General features: G+C 39.5%; 1 protein-coding gene across 1 annotated transcript; it reads right to left on the bottom strand.

Moving 5' to 3' along the window:
• Positions 1 to 17,520: 17,520 nt before the first annotated feature.
• On the bottom strand, positions 17,521 to 22,423 carry zgc:136472 (protein disulfide-isomerase). The gene is made up of 11 exons (XM_027006194.2): positions 22,255 to 22,423; positions 21,426 to 21,632; positions 20,025 to 20,158; positions 19,810 to 19,947; positions 19,483 to 19,590; positions 19,254 to 19,379; positions 18,743 to 18,940; positions 18,521 to 18,641; positions 18,019 to 18,200; positions 17,694 to 17,783; positions 17,521 to 17,583 (listed from the first exon to the last, which is right to left on the bottom strand). Exons 1-11 carry the CDS (start codon positions 22,421 to 22,423, stop codon positions 17,521 to 17,523), a joined length of 1,536 nt encoding a protein of 511 aa, XP_026861995.2.
• Positions 22,424 to 22,987: the final 564 nt, after the last annotated feature.

The following is a 22,987-nucleotide window of genomic DNA, read 5'->3' as shown; positions in this document are numbered from 1 at the left end:
ATTGTGGTTCATTGGTACACTACATCCCATCCCTCCTCGTCTGTCCATTTCATGGACACCCTATTGGTTTTTGTTGTTTCTGATCACCTAGGGGGGCACTGCCCAAATATGTCATCCATTTTACATTTACAGCATTTAGCAGATGCTCTTATCCAGAGCAACTTACAAAAGTGCTGTGTCATTTAGTCATAGAATATATCCAAGCACGGTATAGAAGGTTAGAATTAAACATACCAATGAACTAGACTACTGTAGAATACAGGGATGAATGCTGATATCCATGAGGCCCCCTACATCCCACCCGTGAAATCTCGTGACCCTATGTGGCCTTGTTCCTGAAATGATAACCCTAACCCTTAGATGTATATATTTTAGGGCCCTAAACACCAGCCATGTAACATAGGAACCCCAAACTCGGTAGCTAGATACTAGATCTAAGTGAGATGAAGTGTCCCAAGTTTGAAGTCTCTAGGTTAAAAGTTCGGCATACGCCTATTTTAGTTGTCAGTTATACTGCATGTTGGATGGTGTTCAAGGTCTCTGAAATAGACTTGATCTCTCCATTTGGTGGAGATACTCTTGGTGAGTCATAAAAAAGCATTTTAATGATCAAATGTATTGCAAATGGGATGAAAAGTACCTTAACCAATGAGTTACCACTCACGTGCCTTACAGTGGTCCATGCACAGACTTCATTTGCATATACTCACACCTACATGCTGACAAACAGTAAGCCTTGCAGTGTCCCATTCTAACTGTATTCACAAAATAGAGTGGGTATCCCTGAGTCAAAAAATATGACCCAGTAATCATCTTACAAGACTTTTTCTGTGGAATATTTTCTTGTATAGGCCCCCAAGTAATTGTTACATGGGGCATTTTATTTATTGCTGATATAATTGTATGTTGGTTTTTATTATGATTTATGAATAAATAAATTGTAAAAAAAAAAAAAAAACTGTTCTTTTTGGGATTTTTACAGCAGGTTGAGGGTAACTGTAGGTGCAGCGGTAGGTGGCTTGCCCTCTGCTTCCACATGGAAGCCCTTGGTTCTCCTTTGTTTTGTTTTTTTAGGTGGTTTTTAGCCCAGTTCATCTGGACCTACCCAGGAGGAGAGACTGCGGTGGATCTCTGCTCTGGGGGGAGCACGAGGGAGGATGGCTGCCAGCATGGAGCCTATAGTCCAGCAGGAGTCAGAGCAAGAGAGGACACATACGGTTAAGCCGGAGTCCCTGGCAGCCAGAGGGAGACCTCGGCGGAGCCTAGGCTAGGGGCAGTTAGTGGTATATTGAACACAGTCAGGTTCTGCCTGAGGGACCTGGGTGAGAGGGTCCCTTTCATTCAGATCATCCTCTTGTGTTGTGGTCAACCCATGTGACAGCCAAATCCATCTGCAGGTTTCTTCAACAGTATGGGGAGGTCCTCCAGGGAGACAGGCAAATCTGAGACAAGCTGGGGATCCGGACTAGGTGGTGCCAGTTTTTAATGATTTTTAAGGAGGACTGTAAGGGGGGTGGATTTACCCCCCCATCTTATTTCACAAATGGAGGCCAGAAGGGGTACCTTTTCTTATTCAAGGCAACAAGTTTTTTGCAGAGTCTGCCAGGGCCAGGAGCACGAGAGCAAAGACTGCCCAGAACTACAATGTCTTAACTGCCTGGAGCCAAGGCATATGGCCAGGGAGTGTACAGGTCCCTGACGATGTCGTGTGTCAGGGAGGGGGACATTTCATGCATTCCTGCCCTAAGGCGGCAGGGTCTTACACGACAGTGGTGACCAGGGGCGGAGTGGTCCCGACGATAGTTGCTCCATAACTGGCAGTGGAGACAGATAGATGCTTGAAAAGTGACGAAGCGAGGGAGGGAGCGGGTGGGCGGGTAGGGTAAAGGATGGGTGCCCCTGAGTTTTTAAGGTGTCACAGAGAGACCAACCCCTTTTCGTGGTTTTGCGGTCGTCCTGCCGTCTTCATTTTTTTGTTTGTTTGTTTTTTTTAACTGCTCTTGCTATATATATATTTTTCTCTGTCTCTCTTGCCTTTAAGCTGCTGCTGCACCCACCTGTCCCTCCCTCAACTGCTTACAGCTAGCAGAGCTACCGTTAGCCTTCCAGGCTCCTCCTCCTCCTACCACAAACTCGCTAGGCTATGGGCTGACGTACTCGGACTCTTGTGCATTTCTGGCTATATCTCTGGTTTCTCTTAAAGATCAGTCTTTTATCCAACTGCCTGAATGGCGGTGAGAGTATGTAATGTCCTTTCTATGAAGTTGTCCAATGACTCTGAAACATTCCTTTGTTCCTTTTAGTTCTTGACATTCGCTGACGATATGGAGACCAGGGTTCTTAGACCAAGGAATGGGACCTTCGGATCTGGCTCTAGCGAGAGTCACATAGGCCTTTGTGGGCAGACCTTTTCCAAAATTAGAGTGGGTGCTTTACCGGCAGTGAATTGGAATTCGGGTCTCGACCAAAACAGGTGTGTTCAATAATAGCCATGCTGAGTCAAGTATGACAAATATACACTAACGCAAATAAATTTATAAGATAATAAAAGAAACAGCATCCTGTTAACAAGACAAAATGGGTAAACTAAGACAACTGAATATTTCAAGCTGCTTACTGATTGTTAACTTCTTTGAGAAACAAAAAATAAGAAAAGGAAATCTTTGTCTTTGCCAAAGTTTAGTGGGGGGTTGCCACCCTTGTTTGTTTCAGTCACAGTTCACACCTCTGACAGGAGTCTGTCAAGTTGAGCAGTCTTCACCTCTCAACTCCAGTCACCCAACTTATTGGTTGATGATTAAATTCATAGTAGATTAAATGGTAAGTTGTTACTTTGTGAATATGTGGGGTGAGCAAAGTTATTTGCTCTGGTAGGATTTTGAGTCTAATATAATTTATGGTCTTCCTTACTATTCCCAGCCTTGTAAGATCTTTTTCACCTTACCATCCATCAGTTTATGACCCTTAGAAAAAATTGGGCTGAGGGTCAGGGACCAGGCCATCTTGATAGCTGGGCCATTTATGGCTTTGTTGCTAACCCTCCAGGCACCAGCATGTCCCAGGTCTGGTCTATGGCCCAGGGGTGGAAGAGAGCCCCCTTCTGACAAGGTTAGAACTTAGACTAAAAATTATTCCCCCAGCTTATCTTCACTACATTTGTATACATTTAACACATTGCACTTACAAGGAGACGTCCTCTTGCCTTGACTTGAACGGTGAAGCATATATATTCAGAATAGAGAAACTGCAATGTACTGTAAGTAAAAAGGCTTTAGAGATGTTAAATTGTAGAGAAAGTACAAAATTGCAATAAAAAGTACACCAGGTTTGTTTTGGACAGAAGTCCTTTGTCAGCTCTGCAAGCAAAGTGCTTCTGAAGTTCAAGGTGGTGAGAGTCAATTTAAAAAGTCATGGCAACCATACTAGTGTTTCTGTAGTGTTAGTGTTTCTCCAGAATATCTTCTGTCTTCAGACTTGTTCATTATACAGAGATATAAAAATATAACTTTAAACTTTAAGTTTCCTAACTTCCTTGCTGCCATAGCGACAACTGGCAATACAAAAAGATATGCAAGTAATGTAAGTAGTGCAATATCCATTTGTTGAACGCCTTTGCGGCGCCGGTGAGGTCGGCTGCGGTCACGACTGCTCTGTCCACACCTGGCACTTTTTTCGCTCTTCCCGCTACCCCTGATTTCTCCGCAGCCCTTCTCTACACACCACGGCACATATCTCGTACAGCAGACACGCCCTTATTTTTCTTAATCTACATAGCGCTCACCTCAAGCCGTATCTAACCCCGGACCCAAGATGGCCGACGGAGATCCTGAGGGAAAACAAAGGACGCGGCTCGAGGAAAAGGCCTCGAAGGAAGCGAGCCGGCGTCAGGAACAGGCTGAGGGCTCGCGCACACCGAGCTCCCTTACCTAGCATCCTGCTAGCCAATGTCCAGTCTCTGGATAACAAGCTAGACGACCTCCGGGCCAGGATAAAGTTCCAAAGGGACATTCGGGACTGCAATCTCCTCTGCTTCACCGAGTCGTGGCTGAACCCAGCGGTACCAAACCACGCTATCCACCTGGCCGAGTTCTTCTCGGTTCACCGCATGGACAGGATGGCGAATTTGGGGAAGTCGAGAGGCGGCGGAGTGTGTGTGATGGTAAACAACAGCTGGTGCAACAATGCCAATGTTGTTACTCTCGCCTGCTCCTGCTCACCCAACCTGGAGCTGCTCGCCCTCAAGCTTTGTCCTTTCTACCTTCCCCGGGAGTTCACTTCGGTCATCATCAACACCGTGTACATCCCACCTCAGGCTCTCACACAGTTTCAGGCACAGCACCGGGACGCTGCACTTATTGTGGTTGGGGATTTCAGCAGCGCTAACCTAAAGCGTGCGGTGCCCAACCTTTACCAGCACGTAACCGTCCCCACCAGGGGAAATAGGACACTAGACCGCTGCTACACCCCATACAAGGCACAAGCTCATCCACTGTTTGGTAAGTTGGACCACGCTGCCATCTTCCTCCTACCAAAATATAAACAACGGCTGAAACGGGAAGCTCCGCTTCAGAGGGAGGTCGCGCGCTGGACAGACCAATCGGTGGCCGCTCTGCAGGACGCTCTGGATGACGTGGACTGGGACATGTTCCGGCGCAGCACTGATGATGTCAGCAAGTTTACGGAGGCAGTAGTGGGGTTTATTGGGAAACTGGTGGAGGACACGATTCCAAGAACCACCATCAAGACGTTTCCCAACCAGAAGCCTTGGGTGGACAGAACCATCCGCGAGGCTCTGAACTCTCGCACTGCTGCCTACAATGCAGGGATCATCAGCGGGAACATGGACGAGTACAATCCCGCAGCATACGGAGTGTGCAGGGCGGTGAGGGAGGCGAAGCGGCGCTACGGGAAGAAACTAGAGACACAGTTCCAGCAGAGTGGCTCTAGATCCCGGTGGCTGGGACTACGGACAATCACGGACTACAGGAGCCCTCCTTCTGGACTGATCAGTGCGGATGAGTCTCTGGCAAACGAGCTGAATACATTCTTCGCTCGCTTCAAGGCTACATCTAGCAGCGCTAATGCTAACAGCACTAATGCTAATGGTACTATCGGCACAGCCAATGGCGCATGCGCAGGGCCCATCATAGAACAGCGCCCTCTCATCATCACGGAGAGTGACGTGAGGAGAGTGTTTAAAAGGGTGGGAGGGTCCTCAAAGCCTGTGCAGATCAGCTAGCCCCAGTATTCACCGACATCTTTAATCTCTCCCTGACGCTCGGTATCATCCCATCCAGCTTCAAGCGATCCACCATCATCCCCGTCCCGAAGAAACCTTGACCCTCTGACCTCAGTGACTACTGCCCTGTTGCCCTCACATCAGTTGTGATGAAGTGCTTTGAAAAGCTAGTCAGAGACTTCATCACATCTTCACTGCCAGCCTCCATGGACCCACTGCAGTTTGCATACCGCCACAACCGCTCCACTGACGATGCAATTGCACATCTGCTCCACACTACACTGACTCACCTGGACGAAGGGAGGGGAAATTATGTTAAAATGCTATTTGTCGACTACGGTTCAGCATTTACCACCATCATCCCCTCCCTACTCACTACTAAGTTGGGAGATCTAGGACTGCATTCATCCCTGTGCGACTGAATCTCCAACTTCCTAACAGACAGACCACAATCAGTAAAGGTGGGCAACTGTGTCTCATCTACCTTCACCCTCAGCACTGGAGCTCATCAGGGTTGTGTCCTAAGCCCCTTGCTCTACTCACTGTACACCTATGACTGCACAGCCACTTCCAGCTCCACCATCATTGTCAAGTTTGCTGACGACACCATTGTTATGGGTCTGATCTCGGACAACGATGAGAGGGCCTACCTGGAGGAGATTAAACACCTGGAAAACTGGTGCCAGGAAAATAATCTTCTCCTAAACGTTAGTAAAACAAAGGAGCTGATCGTGGATTGCAGCAAGAAGCAGGAGCGGCACTACCAACCTGTGAGGATCAGTGGAACCACGGTGGAGAGAGTAGATAGTTTCAGGTACCTTGGTGTTCACATCTCGCAGGACCTGTCCTGGTCCCGCCATACCAACTCCCTGGCAAAGAAGGCTCGTCAGTGTCTTTACCACCTCAGACGCCTAAGAGACTTCAGACTGCCCTCCAAGGTACTGCGGAACTTCTACACCTGCACTATCGAGAGCATCCTCACGGGGAACATCACAGTCTGGTTTGGGAATAGCACCAAGCAGGACAGACAAGCACTCCAAAGGGTAGTGCATTCAGCAGTGCGCATCACTCACACGGAACTTCCTGACCTGCAGACCATCTACTACAAGCGGTATCAAACCAAGGCCAGGAGGATTGTGAAAGACCCCACCCATCCCAACAATAGACTCTTCTCTCTGTTGAGGTCAGGGAGGTGCTTTCGCTCCCTGAAGACCAAGACAGAGAGACTGAAGAGGAGCTTCTTCCCACAGGCCATTCAGGCCCTGAATCAGGGAAACTGTTAAACTGTGGGGACCACCAACACCACCATGTAACATAACTGTATAACTGTGTGTGTGTGTGTATATATATATATATATATATATATATATATATATATATATATATATATATATATATATATGAATATCTATATTTCTCTATGCACCCCTGTTTTCTTTCCTCAGTTTGGACAGAGCACTCTCAATCATTTCACTGCGAGTTATACTGTGTATGACTATGTATGTGACAAATAAACCAAACTTGAGACTTGAACTTGTACAATCAGAGAAAGAATGACTGAAGACATAAAAGAGGATGTTCTGCAGAAAGACTATTCATATATGGTCACCATGAGTTTAAATCAACTTTACAGCACACAATAATAGTCATTATTTAATTAGCACAAATTAAAAAGACTTTGAAAAGGATGAATCCTTTGACCATCTACATGTTCCAGAGGTGACATCCTGAACAAGGCCTGGAGGAGTGTATTCTCTCTCTCTCTCTCTCTCTCTCTCTCTTTCAGGCCTTAATTTCCTCAAGCCCTTAAAATTAATTGTTATATGTTTTTCAAAACAGGATTTAAACCATTGCTTTACAGTTTAAAGTATAAATACATGGTAAATACAAAGACAATATAAACAGTCTAAAATAAAGTGCTATAAAATAAATACATTCAAATATTAATTTTTAAGTAAAAGTAGATTTAAAGAGACTTGTTTCAACATTCATTTTTGAAGTGTTAAGTAATTGAATAGCTCTCAAGCCATAATATCTGAATGTTGAATTAAAATTTCTCTGTATTCTGGGGACTAGCAGCATACAGCTAATGGTTCAGTGGTGTAGCTATAGCATATCTAAGCATGCCTTTAAGGCAAAGATGAGCAAACAAAAAAATAATTAAAGATTAATAAAATACATTTTAAAAGACACTGGTAACCACTGACATCATTTCACTGTTTTATTCACATGACATTACTTACATATTAGCTTCCTAATTTAAAAAGGTGAGTGGTAAGGAGGCAGATGCCTGTGCGAAGAAGGGCAAGATTTATTATTAGGAGAAAATCCAGATTCAGAGTCCAGGATCATTGAGCCAATATGGAGAGTACGAGGATACGTGATTAAACAAACGAAAGCAAACAGGGAAAGGTTATAAAACAGATGCTAGGAAGAAACCCAGAGGCTAAGAAACAGTGTCAGACTAGGATACACAGAGTACAAACTTACAGGCATACACATACGGGCTTTCAGATATTTAAACATCCAATGAACAGCCAAGACAGGGTTTAAATACATGAACTTATCAAGACTGGAAATGAGGAAAAGGTGAAAGTAATGGGCATGGAAAACCAATCAAGGGGTGAAGAAAACGAAACTAAGGAATGGAACCACAATAATATATACACAACAGGGAAACCATGGAACATGGAAGCTAGGAGGGACTAACTGTGACAACAGTCAAATAAATTAGCCTGTAGATTAGTGGGTTAATGTATTGTGATTGCCTATTTGATAAAAAACATTGATTCATATTAATATTTGAGGCAACTGCTTACACATTGTTATTGAACACTGGTTTTATAACCAATATAAAATCAAATAGGCCAATGAATGTTTAACCAAAAATTACACCCTAAAATGAGCCTGATTGCTGGCATACACACAAAAACACACAGTATGTGTTTTGAGGTAACTGTCCAGTTTATCTTATCTAGCAATGATAGCTTTCAAACAATTACTGACTTAGAATAAAAAACAATTTTCTAATATTCAAGATGATTACCGTTCTGTTTAAAATATGAAAGAAATGAAACTGAAGCTGTTTATCTAGCAAGATGGTTAGGTAACCTAGCTGAGTGACAGCTGTGATGTTATAGAAGTTGGTTACAGCAGCTTGCATAGTTAGCTTATTTTCTCTTACTTGAGAAAATAATTGAAATTACACTACTAGTTCAGTCCAGAGTTCCCACCTTACTTGAACACTTTGCTGGCTAATAACTAAGCTAGTTAATTAGCTACCTACCAACCAAGCTGTTTCCTATCTGAGGGGAAAACAGCTAGTGTTATCTAGCAATTTAAGCTTGCTTTTAAATGTGTGAATATGAAGCTAGCCATGTTCATTTATGGCATTTAGCTGACACTTATCCAAAGCCACTTACAATTATGTCTGAGTACAACTTGAGCAATGGAGGGCTAAGGGCCTTGCTCAGGGGCCCAACAGTGGCAGCTTAGCAGGGGTGGGGCTTGAACCAGCAACCTTCCGACTACAAGTCAAGTACCTTAAGCACTGAGATACCCTTGCTCATTTAGTTGCACTGATCTGCTCACTTAGCTCTGCAGAGGTGAGATTATATTAATATATTAATTAATTATATATATATATATATATATATATATATATATATATATATATATATATATAAAATAATGGGGCAAGTGTGACAAAAGTTAAATATGAATAAAAGTAGTATAGAAATGTGATCATGTTTAAAACAACATTTTGATCAATTGTGTACTGAGAAAAAAAGTGATAACACTACATTCACCAAATCTTGGCAGGAAAGAAGAAATGTGACTGAACAATGTGGCTTTATATTACATATCAAGGCGAAGGCTCATAGAATATCAAAAATATCAAGCTTCATGTGTGCAAGTGAGAAATGAGCATTACAACTATAATCAAAATATGGCAAATAGAAGCATCAGCTACACAGGCCAGTATTCAGTATGGTCAAAACATATCCATTCAACATATCCATCCATTCACTACACTAGCTTACTTTCACCCACAAAAAGCCCTACCCTTATTAGCTGACGCTTTTATCCAAAGCGACTTACACTTATGGCCGAGCACAACCTGAGCAATTGAGGATGAATGGTCTTGCTCAGGGGCAATTTGGCAGTGGTGAGGCATGAGCCAGCAGCCTTCTGATTACAATTACCTTAACCACTGAGCCATCACTGCCCAAGTGAGAAGTGTAAAATAGCATTCATTTAGCCATTGTTCTCTTATTTTTAAAAGGAAATCAAACCCCTCAGTCTCTAAATCTGTTACCGTTGTCACCATTTACCAAAATCATTGCTGTAAACTATTTGCACATTTTAGCTAGCTAGCTAGTTGTAAATTGAATGAGGAAGGAAATGTTTCCAACGTGAAGGGTAATTCCTTAGTGATTTCAAAACTGTTTTTAATTTATTTAGTTTCATGTAAAGTTACAAATTCATCAAGCACGTAGTGATTAGATGGATAAAACAATCACATGGTGAGAGGCAAATGTCATCATCTCAACCAATATCTAATCTCTATATCCAACCTCTCAGACTCTTAACTCTTATTAAAATCAACTCAGTTGAAAAGGGCACATTCTACATATACAGAAAATATTTGAAGATTATTCCTACATTGTATTATCACAAAGATATTAATAAAAACATTGAAACAAAACAGCAGACATGATAACCCGTGTCAATCGCAACTGAAGACAGGGAGGTGACATGACTACTCATATCCACATAAGAATCATGCCTAGCAAAGTCTCAAAGAACATTTAATGTGAGGAGTATAAATCCATGCAATTTACCTTTGCATCACAAGGAAGAGAGGAATAAACTGCGTTTCTTGTAAATAGAAACAGGTCTCTTTCTACACGCATAATTTTGACCAAAACCCTCACAGCTCGACCTCCATTTTTGAACCTTGGCTCCGGCCTTGTTGCTAGCCTCCAGGCCTAGGTCTACCTGGTGGGTTACAGAATGTAGCCTTGTCTGTATGTGGGTGGCCATATAAATGTTATTTCAGGAATCAACTGCCTTATGTATTATGTTTTGTCAGGAGGATTACATTGAGTTGAAGGTACACATCTCAGACAGAGTGGCTGTGTCTCAAGAAACTGGAGAAGATCTTCTACAAAAATATTAAATGCCGTCATGCCATGGTTGCCATCAGCGAGTTACAGCTGAATTTAGACAGTCTCTTGCCCATGTTCTTATTCTCTTTGTTGTCATGATTTTGCCTCCATGTGTCCCTTCCTGATTAGCCTAGCTTTGTTTTACATTTAAATCATGTATTCCATATATTTCTGTCCTTCATTCAGATAAACTGTTCAATTCTTAAAAGGTGAAATTTTAAAAAATCACCAGACACCAAATACATTGCACTGACAGCAAAAGAGGGAAACATACAGAGTATTGACAAATACAGCCCACCTAAAATCCAAGGCTTCCTTAAAAAAGCCACCATCTTTGATACGAGGTATCTGGACAGCACGGAGGATGTGGAGGTCTTGGATGTTGTCAAACATCAGCTCTCGCATGAGCAACTAGACATGAAAGAGGATGAATAAAAAGTGTAAGTGGCCAAAGCAAATAAATAAATAAATAAATAAATAAAAGTAACAGAGGGCATAGCTAGGGGTGGCACATCCTAGCAGTAGACTGCTCTGAGGCTAATGTAAAGCGCCTGGTAGGGGGACCTGTAGAATTAGTATTTCGCTGCACACTCAAAAATGTTGCTTCACATAAGAATAAAAAAATTAATAAATTAAAAGGACAACTTAATACCTTAGTATAAATGATTACATTTCAAAGTTAAAACACACTCACAAAGTTAAATAGAACATAAAAACGGTGCCACACTAAACTTGTAGTCTTCCAGCTTTGCATGGAAGGAAAGCCTTCTGAAGTATAGAAAGGCACTCGAACTTAGATTGCCTGGTACAGTGATCTGTTGGGTGGACCAGGTGCCACTTTTACTTCTGACCCGTTGCTGCGCAGATTTCCCACTGTATGCTTTCTGGACAGTGGAGCACTTGACATCTCATGTCCCCCCTCCACTTCACAAACAGCAAAAGGCCATCCTTGATCCATTGCATGTCGCCACAGGCAGCTTTTTTTGGCAGGGCATTGGCATATGTCTTGAACCTGTCCTATTCTCCTGCATGGTTCCACAAGCCCCAATGACAGAATAGCAACGAACTAGTATAGAAATTGTCCACATACACCATGTATCCAGAGCCCAGAGAAGGAACATGAATCAGGTTGACCACAGCATCAAAGCTCAGTCCATTTCCAAAAGGAGTGGCTTGAGATGGAAGGGACCATCATACCCAAGCTTATCATTGATGGCATCTGTCGCTGGGTCACTCATATGCAAGTATGCACTGATGGCCTCATACCGCTTTCCAGCCACAGACGGAGGAAAATGGGAGGCTGTGCAAAGTGATACTTCCTCCACAGGTCCCGAATAGCTGAAGGCTTCAACAGCCCAAGATAAAAGATGCTAATAAAGTGAAGCATTTCTTCAGAATTATCAGTCCATAGCCTCATCATGCCCTTCTATTTTCTCTGTGCTTCATCTCTTTTGGTGTTGTTTAGGGTCAGGAGCACTTTTTGGCTGAAAAACAGCTGGAAAAATCCAGGTGAATTCCTGGGATCCTACTGGGGTGAAACTGCAATGGTGATAGCTGCTCGTCTTCCTCTGAGGTGTCACGCCATCTGTCCTCCAGTGCTGCAGGTGGTGGTGATGCTAGAGCTGCTCTGGTCTTTCTTGCTTCAAAACAAGGTTATTGCCCAGTGGAGGATCTGCCAGGTGTTGGCACTCTGTTTGGGGCAGGCTTGGGATTCTGGTGCCTATGTCTAACCAATCCTTAGGTGTATGAAAGAGTCCCAGGTGTGAGAGAGTAGTGTGAATCTTCACGGCAAGACAAAAACAGGACAATAGCCAACTGAGTAAAATTCAAAGAAAATAAATAAACTTCTACAAAACCAGAATAGATATCCATTACTTGTTTGCTTTATTTCTCTCCCTCATGCTACCTACTCTCTGTTCCTTCTTGTTTATATTTTGGTCATCATATTTTTTGTCAGCCAGAGGAGAATGAGTCCCTCCTTTTGAATCTTGTGTCCTCAAGGCTTCTGCCTCATACCCCAGGGAGATTTTTCTTGCCACAGTCACCCTTGAATTGCTCACTGGGGGGCTTGGAATCAGACACGTGTAAAGCTGCTTTGTGACAATGGCTGGTGTAAGAAGTGCTATTTAAACTAGTATGTTTCATTACATGTCTAGTTAAATTTATATTGTAATAGAGCAACAACCCTTGGAAAGGATGCAATGGATCCCACATTGAAATGCAGTAAACTTAAAAAAACAAACAAACAAAAACCAGTATTTCATATAGCCATTATTCACAGTGTAAAAGAAAATCTCTCCACCATGACAGAAGCAGAGAGGAAAAAAAAAATAAAAGTGGGGTACCCCCCAAGAAAACAAACTAACAAGCAATCAAACAAAAATGTCCCTAAATAAAACTGATAAGGGGGGGAGCCTTGTTAAATATCTTTTACTTGCGTTATACACTAGCAATGCTACTAACAGCATACCACCAAAACTTTGCAAACACCACTCTTTGTGAATCCCTTATACACAGGAGATCACCTGCTGATGATTCTTTTGATTACTGATTGGTAGCGATTGGCTTCCCTCTACTGGCAGGAATTCAGCACTGCAAGCAACCCCTTATATGCAAGCACTTTATCAAGTAAACTTTATAGTTCATTAAGTATTTCATGTACATTACCAATTGTAAATATTTTTACCTTAATATTAATATTTTATATTAATATGGCTTCCCTATTACAATATAGCAAATTGATTAAGATACATAATATCTGTTATAATAGTTAATACTATAATTCATCTGCTACAATACTGGCAACCTTTTTTATTTGAAATAATAGATCCTAGTAAATATTTTTTCCCTTGAAATGAAAACATGATACATGTAAAAACCCAAGAATGACTGCTATACATAAAGTTTTACAACCACAATTATCCCACAACTACCATGTAATTTGTACAGTCCATTCAATAGAATATTTAACAAATTAAGTTAATTTATTTTGTATTATTAAAAATGTACTTATACAGTGTATGTTATACAGAACAAGTTTTTTTTTTGTTCTATTAAAAAAAAACACAAAAAAAACAAGTAACATCTAGGATATACAATTACTTGTTAAAGTTGTCATATGCCTATATAACAATTACCCAATACATACATCTGAATTGTAACACTGAATATTTAATACTTTAACCTTTATATTGTGTTCAGGTCAAATTTGACCAATTTAAAATTTTTATCTCTGAAAATTATAGTTAATTTGTTCAGATTGACCTAAGATTCCTTGACTTTGTCCAGAAAGAGGATTTGAACACACAAAATAAATTGTATTGATTTGTATACAATTTTGTGAGTTTTATTCAACTTTTGTACACTCTTAATGTTCCAGGTCAAAAATTTCCGTTCATTAGAAATGAATGGGGGAGACAACAATTAATGTAAAAACTGAGTTCAGATATATCCACACTTGGTGCGCGCACGCACACACACACACACACCCTGGGTCCCCCAGCAACCACTCAATCAATTATGTAAAAGGTTAGAAAACTCAGTATATTTATTTGAATCCCATTCTTAACCCATATTTGAATAAAATTTAAAAAGTGCAAAGAATTTATCCATATATTACTCCATTCAGAAAATGATTACATTTCTGTTTAATATATATAGAAAACGTTACAAAATATTATAAAATATTTTCACAATTTGTGAGTTACTTAGCAATATAATTATGAATATATGAATCATCTATCATCCAAAATTTACAATTCATTTCATTATGTCTTTGATTTTGCAAGATTTAGTCATATACTCATGAAGTTCTAGCAAATAATGATATATATTTTTAGTATATTAGTTTTATGTACAAAAATATTACCAACCAAAAAAAGGCCAAACAATTTTTGTACATGTTAAACAAAACAAGCCAAATTAAAACAAAACATTTTGAGAGAGATGTTGTATGCAATGCCAATAAATGGATTAAACTAGCTAGTTAGTTAATGAACTGGTTTTAGCTAGCAAGCAATTAACAAGCTAGCTAAGTTAGTTTTAATAAGCCAAATTTCTCTTTGCATGCGATTTACTCTGCTTATGTAAAACTAATAGTAATATTCACCAACAATGTAATAAACTGTTGTTAGTGGTTTCAGACAGCAACATGATGTCCAGTATGATGTCTGCAATAAGTGTTGCTTTGTTGCTCAGTGAGCGAATGTTAAAAAATGCTAACTTCATCTGCACAGAAGAAACAGGACAGTCTGTAGTTCTAGGGAGTTGCAGTAGTGAGGAGTGGTTAACTGACAGCTGTGCAGTAGAGCAACGACAATTTAGGCTCCTTAATTGAAGGATTTATCCAGGTCTAGGGATATCGTTCACAGAAGGTGAAGGTCACAAGCCACGGTGTAAATAGCGTCTGACGACGAATTATTCCAAGGTTGACACTGTTAAAAACACTACAGGAGGAAGCCTGTAGTATCTGTCCTTAAGATGAAGCAGTTCGGGAGCTGTATTTGTGTAAAGGTATGCTGTTTTGTTCTCCAACAGGTCTCACACTTAAGGAGGTTACTCTCCTGGACTACTGTAGGGTGCTTCTGGTCCAGTTTGGGATTTGAGTCTTGCTGTGCCCCTGCCTTACTGGCTCTGTCCTGCCTTAAGTGATTGCTGTGACCTATATAATGTCCCTGCTGGGACAAGACAGCAGTTTGCCCAAGATCACGCTAGTGTAATCCTAACTTCGCGTAATTTGCCTTAGTGTACAATTTGTTTGTTTGTTTTTTGTAGTTTTGGCTGTTTTTTTTTTTGTTATCCTTAGTCAGCTTGTGTTTGTGTATGTTTAGATATGTGTGTAAGCATACAATGGGTTTCACTTGTATTGTCCTACTGTATTCATTTTATAATTATGATTCGTGTGTTAGAGTACATGTTTATGTATATAGTTACTGATTGTAGGGTGTGGTTCCTTTTTGTTTGGGATTGGGGTTATTCTCTTTTTTTATTGTCAGGAAGTTAGTGTAAGATTGTATTTTATTGCTGTCTTCTGAAGTGTAGTTAGAGGTGGTGTTTCTTTTGTATTGTCAGTTTTGTTATATTGGCATCCAGCCACAGAGAGAAGTTAGAGCGAGATCCCTAATGGTCCACTTTGCTACCCTAAATGAAGGATTAGAGAAAAATAAAGAAAATCATATATTCCTATCCATTTCTGTCACCTGGTCTTAGAATGATGTTTGTAAACCAACCCTGGGAGGGGTAGAGCAGTTGGATAATCAATTTAATTACTTTCCTAATTTTGAGAAGTTACAAACCATTAAGTTTAATATATTGTCTAATTGGACCATATAGGATTTCTGGTAAACAACTAGGAGTGAGTAACAATTTTTTTACAATATGCATGAGGTAAGCAACAGAGATGAAATAATCTGGGTGAATAATGAAAACTAATGAGAAACAAGTAATGAATAATTTGACAACAGATACTTATAAAATAACAGGAGCAAACATCACCATACTTTACTGGTTGGTTATCATTTGACATCATTATGTATCTGTTAAAAGTTACTTGCCATGGTAGAGATTTGTGTCTAATGGAATTTATGGTCTTGGTTTCTTGAAATGCAACCAGGCTGGTAAGCTTTTCGCCCTCCCCTCCATGTGTTTATGATGCCTAAGGAGAGGGGATTGAGGGTAAGAAGCCAGGCCATCTTGATAGCTATGCCATTTATTGCTTTATTGCTCAAGTTCACAGCCTAGGTCTAGGTCTGGTCTGTGGCCTGAGGGTGGGAGAGAGTTGTACCCCCCCCCCCTCCTTTGACCCGATCAAACTTTCATCAGGGGAATAATTTGTAATCTATCTTCACTACAGAGTTTACATTTAAAACTAATTTTGGGAGAACTAATCCTTATATTTTATTTTTGCTATTCTTGGTACAGTAAAGTGGTGTAGGTTCTTCAGGAGAATCTTTGGACTGGAGAGTCTATTGTAGATGCAAATGTCATTTAGGTAGACATACATGTAGTGGCTCAAGTGTTCCTAATAAATCACTGGAAAACAGCAATCATTACACCCTTACACCACTATGAGTACATAGGGATACCCTTTGGCCTAATGAATGCACTGGCATGCACTGCATAGGTATATCAGCGTGTGTAAAAATCAACAGGTTTACCATCCACTTCCAGGCTTTAAACTATTAGGTTTTCCTCCATAAGAACCACTATTAAAGAAATTATGTAAAATATTATAAAAGTGCAATTTCCTACATTTGAACAACAAACAGCAAACTGTCCAATAAATGGTGGAGGTGATGTAGGAGATGTGGTAGACTTAATGACCAATTTTGCTTTTGGCCTCCCAAATTTGCAAAGAAAAAAAAATCAGTAAAGCTGCAAATAATGCTGAAATGCCGAATCATGAACTAACTGGCACAAGCTAATAAAATATAGGCAGAATTAAACTATAAATTTTATGTTGTGATACAGTATGATTCCAACAGTACACAAACTAACAGTAAATAGGAACTCATCAGTTCATTAACTTATAATAATAGCATTATGGTTTTTTTTTTATCATCCATGTTTTTCTGTCACTACATCCCATGCAGAAATTATTTAGATCATAAACTATATTTTCAGCTCATGTGAGCATTGCTTTTACAAGAAACACCATTTTGCATTCTTTGCATGTGATCATATAAGAATCTGTAAAAAGTGAATTTGAGATTTTATCTGTTTTTGATAAACATTTCACTGTTTCATCCCTTTGTTAGCCCTTTCCTTGTACAGACATATGTCTCTTATCTCTTCAGTCACAATTCAGCTGTCCATGTCATATAAACATAGTTTCCAATACAAACTATGAATTACATACAGAAGCCATGAGTATAACAAATAATAGGACAACCCAAATCAGTCAATTATTATTGTTGTAAAATAATTAATTTTCTAATGTTTTAATTATGATGATTTTAAAATTAAAATTTTAATTTGCTTGGACTTTCAGACTACAGAACACTTAGATGGTATTTAGATAGACAAGTGTTTCCATTTTGGATGCATCTGTGTGTGTGTGTGTGTGTGTGTGTGTGTGTGTGTGTGTGTGTGTGTGTGTGTTTGCACAAATGTTTATAGCTCTTCTTTGGCTATAGATTTCTGTTGATCCAGATATTTCTTCCTCTCTACTTCTTCCTACAAGATTAATACAGATACACACAAATGCAAAATATTAAATGAAACAAATTAATCTAGTTATGTTTGAGTGTATGAAAGAGGGAAAAAAAGAAAGAGAAATGTCTGACCTTGGCTTTGTCCTTCTGGGCACGCACTCTTTCTACACTTACAAACTCAACTATTGGTTCCAGCTTCTTTTGGCCAGAGTATGACACCACCTTCAACAGAACAACACCACATATTGTGGAACTACAAACATGGCTATCCATTTCATGTACATGTCATATAGTGTAAAACTACTGATCTTATGCTACGCTACTTCTAAAATAAAGCTAAATGCACATTTCAAATGCTCATTTTTAGTACCACAACATGGTATAAATTAATAAATTTAATTTGGGCACAAATATGGTTATATCATGTTTAATGAGTTAACAAATGACTATTTCTCACCCTTTCATCGTACACTGCAGGAAATAGTTTAATGGTTGGGTATCTGTCTGTCATGCGAATATGTACATCATTTGCAGTTATGTCAATTCTGGAAACTACCACATCTCCACTGTCACTGTAGTGCTCTGCAAGCTCTTCCCACAAAATAAATAGCATCTGGCTCTCAGGGCACCAAGGGGCATCTGTACAAAGACAGATATGAATTTCAATAAAGGTGGTGTGGTTGATTTTAAGTTGGTCTTCCAATTGTTACTACAAATTAAATACTGAAAATGAATAGTAATATTGTATAACTAAGCAAAGTTCTGCTGGATGACAAACATTCTGAAATGTCACATAGCTTGTTAGAACATGGGTACAGCAGTTATATTAATACAAACTTACTTGTCCATGCAGCTATGAAACTATCTTGCCAGTTGCACTTTGATTTTATTCAGACACCTATTTCATTTACTCAGCATACACCATACTGGCCTCCACCAAGATGGATAATGGCACCTACAGAAGAGGACTAGGACGTTCTTGTCTGGGTTGAAGGCAACTCTCTCAAAGTTCATCCCCACCAACTCCTTCACTGGCTGCTTATCCCAGCCATCAGGGATCGGCTCACTTTGTAGCTTTGGCTATACAACACAGACATATGTGCATATACATACAGTATATGTACATAATGCAATCTGCATGAAAGAGTATAAAATATAGGAACAGTGCATGCTGCACTCACCTTGGCTTTCCCCTGTAAATAGCTCTGGCAGAAATCAGTAAGAGTTTGTGCATCCAGTTGGTCGGAAGGTAACTGATATTGGAAGCTGTCTGTCAAGTTAACCATGCGGACAAGTGGAGCATCTTCCCTCCTCACATGGAAGTACTCCATGATACGTCCATTCCGGGGCTCGCCAGTGTCGATTAGTACAAACAAAACCTACATTGAAAATAGGCTGTTAAAATGCAAAATCAAGCAAAATGCAAATGTTACATTTACAAATGGTAAAAAGCCTCTTTGATAATGTTACAAAACAGGTTTTCATTAACAGGCATCAAAGAATCGACAGTTAAACTAATTTAAAACATAGACAGTCAAATCCATTTCCAAAACCTAAAGCAAGAGTTTATTTAGTAATAAAATAAAACAGGCGTTGTCTGTCATTTTTTGCACTTTGGATATATTCAGATACCTAGTTTATATCCTCAATGTACAGCATAGTGTCTTCACCTAGAAGTGCGATAGAACCTACCACGCCTCTAAACTGCTTTGCTGTGCTTTTGAAGGTGCGATATATTTGTCTGAATCCTTTCTCAGTCTTATCAATAAACAGAACCATGTGATTCTGCAACAGAGAGTTCAGGATCTTTCCTGATGTCTGAGGATAAGCAAAGAGAGAAGCTGAGACTTAGGAAACCATGCTTAGTTTTTGAAATTAAGATGTTTAAAGGGATATTTAGGACCCACTTAAGAACAGTTACCTTGCCATTGTACTCAGTCACTAGAGACATCTCATACATTCTGATGAAGTGAATGACATCCTCTTTTATTGTTTGGCTTGTGATCTCAAATTGTTCTGCAATTTTTGACTGAGCCAACAGCACACATGAACATCAAGGTTACATATGGTACAGATTTACAATGCATCATTTATCTTTGCATAAATAAAGTACATATTCACACAGCAGGTTCTTTACTTTTTGCAAAGCAAGGGGATTACTTGGGTCTTTTTACCATTAAGGTTTTGACTCAGTAGCCTAAATCATATTTTTATTTACCATACAATAGACTTTCTCAGGTTGTCTTACCTTTCTGAGAAGGACAACTGATTCATCAGTTATATTGTACTTGCTGAAGATCTCTTTGCTTCCTGTCACTACAAAGGGCAGGTCTGCAACATCAGCTGCCACGTCGTAAAATACTTTTACTACACCCTTATCAACATCCTACATACACAAACACAATGGTCAATATCGTTAAAATATGTAAGTCTATGATGCTCAGAATAAACATAGGATCTCACCTTAAATAATCCAAGGACCACCACATCATCTTCTGCAACAAAGCTCTCTAATTGGCTGAGATCAGTGATGAGGTCAGCACTCTGGCCCTCTCTTCTTCTTAGCCACGTTAGGATAGAGGTGGAGGTCTTCAGAGCTAGGCCAGAATACAATATTTGTATTTAGCTAGTGAAACTAAGTTGCTGTATTGATAAATATCTATTTCATTTACAGTACTCCAAGAGTTATTGCCATTGTTAATTAAGACAAACAAAAATCACAAACATATCCGTTTAGTACTTATCAAATATTTTCTGTGCTTATCACAGAAAGATATAATATTACTGCCATTTTTTGTATGAAAATTGTTACTGAATTTAGAAAAAATCTGGAGGCTTGGTAAAATAAATTGCAAGCAACATCTGTCTATCAATCTGTCTATATAGAATCTTTGGACAGTAAGAGTGTTCTCTTTACTGGTTCTGTGGGCAAGTTACACATGTCATTCTCCATGGTTTATCACAGCCATAGCTGGTTTTATGATTTTGATGACATTCCAGTTTTAATTTGGGACTTGGAAACACTCCCAATTTTTAAATCTAGGTTAAAGACTTACGTATTTACTCAAGCCTTTGATTATCTGCCTATATATGAAGGAGCAAAGCCTGGTGCTCTCGGACATAGAGTTTTCTGTTAATCTGAGGTGCTGTAGTCCAGCCAATTCATGTGTTGACTCAGGTTTATGCCAATAACATGGGTGGAATGCAATGTCTTAGAGATCCCTCAGGACTGTGGTCACCTTCTGGCCTTCCCTTTTAGTTATGCTGCTAGAGATAAAACTTCCAGAGCTGCATGGTGATTACTGGCACGTCTACTGTAAATGGACTGTTCATGCTTTGTTCATCTATACAGATCTAACCACATCTTTTTTTGTTTTATTTGCTTGTTACTATATAAATGATGCCAACACTGAACTAGACCTGCTCGTCTGTGACAAACCATTTGAAATGAAGCCAGAAAATGTCCTGGTGCTTGCTAAAGATGAACCGATGCTGCCATATCCATTCAGCCACTCTTATCTACTCCATTTATAAATCAGGAAGTAATTGCCACATATAAATACCTTAAAATTGCACAGTAATATTAGAAAATATATACTTAAATGAACATAATGTCTCAACCTACATTAAAAATGGATATTAATGTAACATTTTTCCATTGCTTTTTGGTTTGCTTTTTTTACGTTATAGAAATTCAACAGCCCCTGAATGTTTCCTTCATATACCTGTCAAATCCCAATAATGTTTAAATGATTTTTAGTAATAATGAATCATTCCCTAAAATCTGTTGAAAAACTGTTAGACCATCACAATAATGGTTAATCACATAATAATAAAATGAGTGCAAATGTTATTTTAACCTACCTGGACAGTTAACAGGGTTATATTTGTCTCCAGATAGATATAGTCGCAAAGATGGAACACTGGTAACATTTAATTCCTTGGCAAGGTCTTTCTCTTTGGACACATCAACCTGACCAAGATTTACAGAGGACGTAGTTTCCTTAAGGTCAGTGGCGACCTTTGCAAATTCCAGAATTGAACCAAGGGACTCACCAGACAGAGGAGCATCTTCAGAAAGTGCAAAAATTAGTCAGTACATTAGGGAACTAGCTGAGCCATTACATAATCTGACATTGAAATTCTTTTTAAATAATGGTGTAACTTCTGTTTGTGATAAAAGCAGTCTGTCATCTTTTTGTTTTAGAACACTAAATTCCATAATTTATTTTTGCCACCTCTTACTGTGTAACCTTTCACTTTAAAGTAGAGTATCTCAATCTGTTCATTTTACACTAAATTAAAATTAAAACATTGTTTCAAAATCTTGCTTTCAGTCAAGGGAGGTTTTTGTGAAAATTAATTCAAGTTGTTAAAATATTTGAAGTTCCCCTAATTCTGTTCTAAGTTAATTCCATTACTATATTATGATTGCACACTAACTCCAAAGTCTTTTTAATCAGAACATACAGTCAGAATACAAGATAGCCAAACAAATCAGTGTAACAGGATTATAGCATCAGACAGGTTAAACAGCTACTTTATTTGAATAACTGAAATAATTACTGTCATCACTGACCTACCTTAAAGCTGTAACACTTCTAAAATGTATTCTTCACTTTTTTTTTAAATGGCATCTCATACATGTGTCACTTCTCTATGAAAGGTATATAGAATCCCAACACATACTCACAAAACTGCACCAGTAACTGATTATGTTGCATAAGTGCCCATTCGAAGTTGCTTTTGGTCAGTACCAGCACACCTTTATCTTCTGTGATCGGCTCCATGTCTTTTTCAGCCAATGCTCCACACTCACACACACTTAGCAAAAGTACGAAACACACCTGCATGGGCTTCATTCTGTGTTGTATTACACTGACTTCACAGGCTGAGTGACCTTTAGAGTGCAAGGGTTCTGTGTGGGAAGGCGGCACATTTAATAACTCCCTTTAGTAAATGATATCTCTGTGTACTTTGGTAATGAATTGCTCACAACCAATCGGAGGACTAGGATAAGTAGATGTCGTGTCACCAGCACAGAGGAGTGTGAGGGTGACCTTATGGAGAAAAATGCCTCAGTGTTTTTTTCCTTTTCTTTTGGACTGGTGTGATTGTGTTTGTATGCTGAATGCGCTCTGCAGTTCTACAGGTTTAAGTTCTGTGGTTCCTGTAGAAAACATCCTATGTAAAGAAATGTGGACTGGAGAGGATAAATGTGCTCAATAGACTTGATACTCTATTTGCACAATTAGAGTTACAAAGGAAATTACACATCATATTGCCAGTTAGAAGCTATGTATCAGATATAAATCTGGTCTAACAGTCAGCACTTTGATATGTGACTTTCAATATGACATAACTAAACTAACAGTACTCCAAAAGCGCTAATCAGTTTTCGTCTGAATAGTGTCTGAAAAACAACA

Source organism: Electrophorus electricus, chromosome 18 (genome assembly GCF_041902795.1).
Source record: "Electrophorus electricus isolate QZ-2024a chromosome 18, ASM4190279v1, whole genome shotgun sequence".
NCBI lineage: Eukaryota > Metazoa > Chordata > Actinopteri > Gymnotiformes > Gymnotidae > Electrophorus > Electrophorus electricus.
Note: the sequence above shows the minus strand (reverse complement) of the source record. Positions and strands in the feature narration are given on the sequence as shown.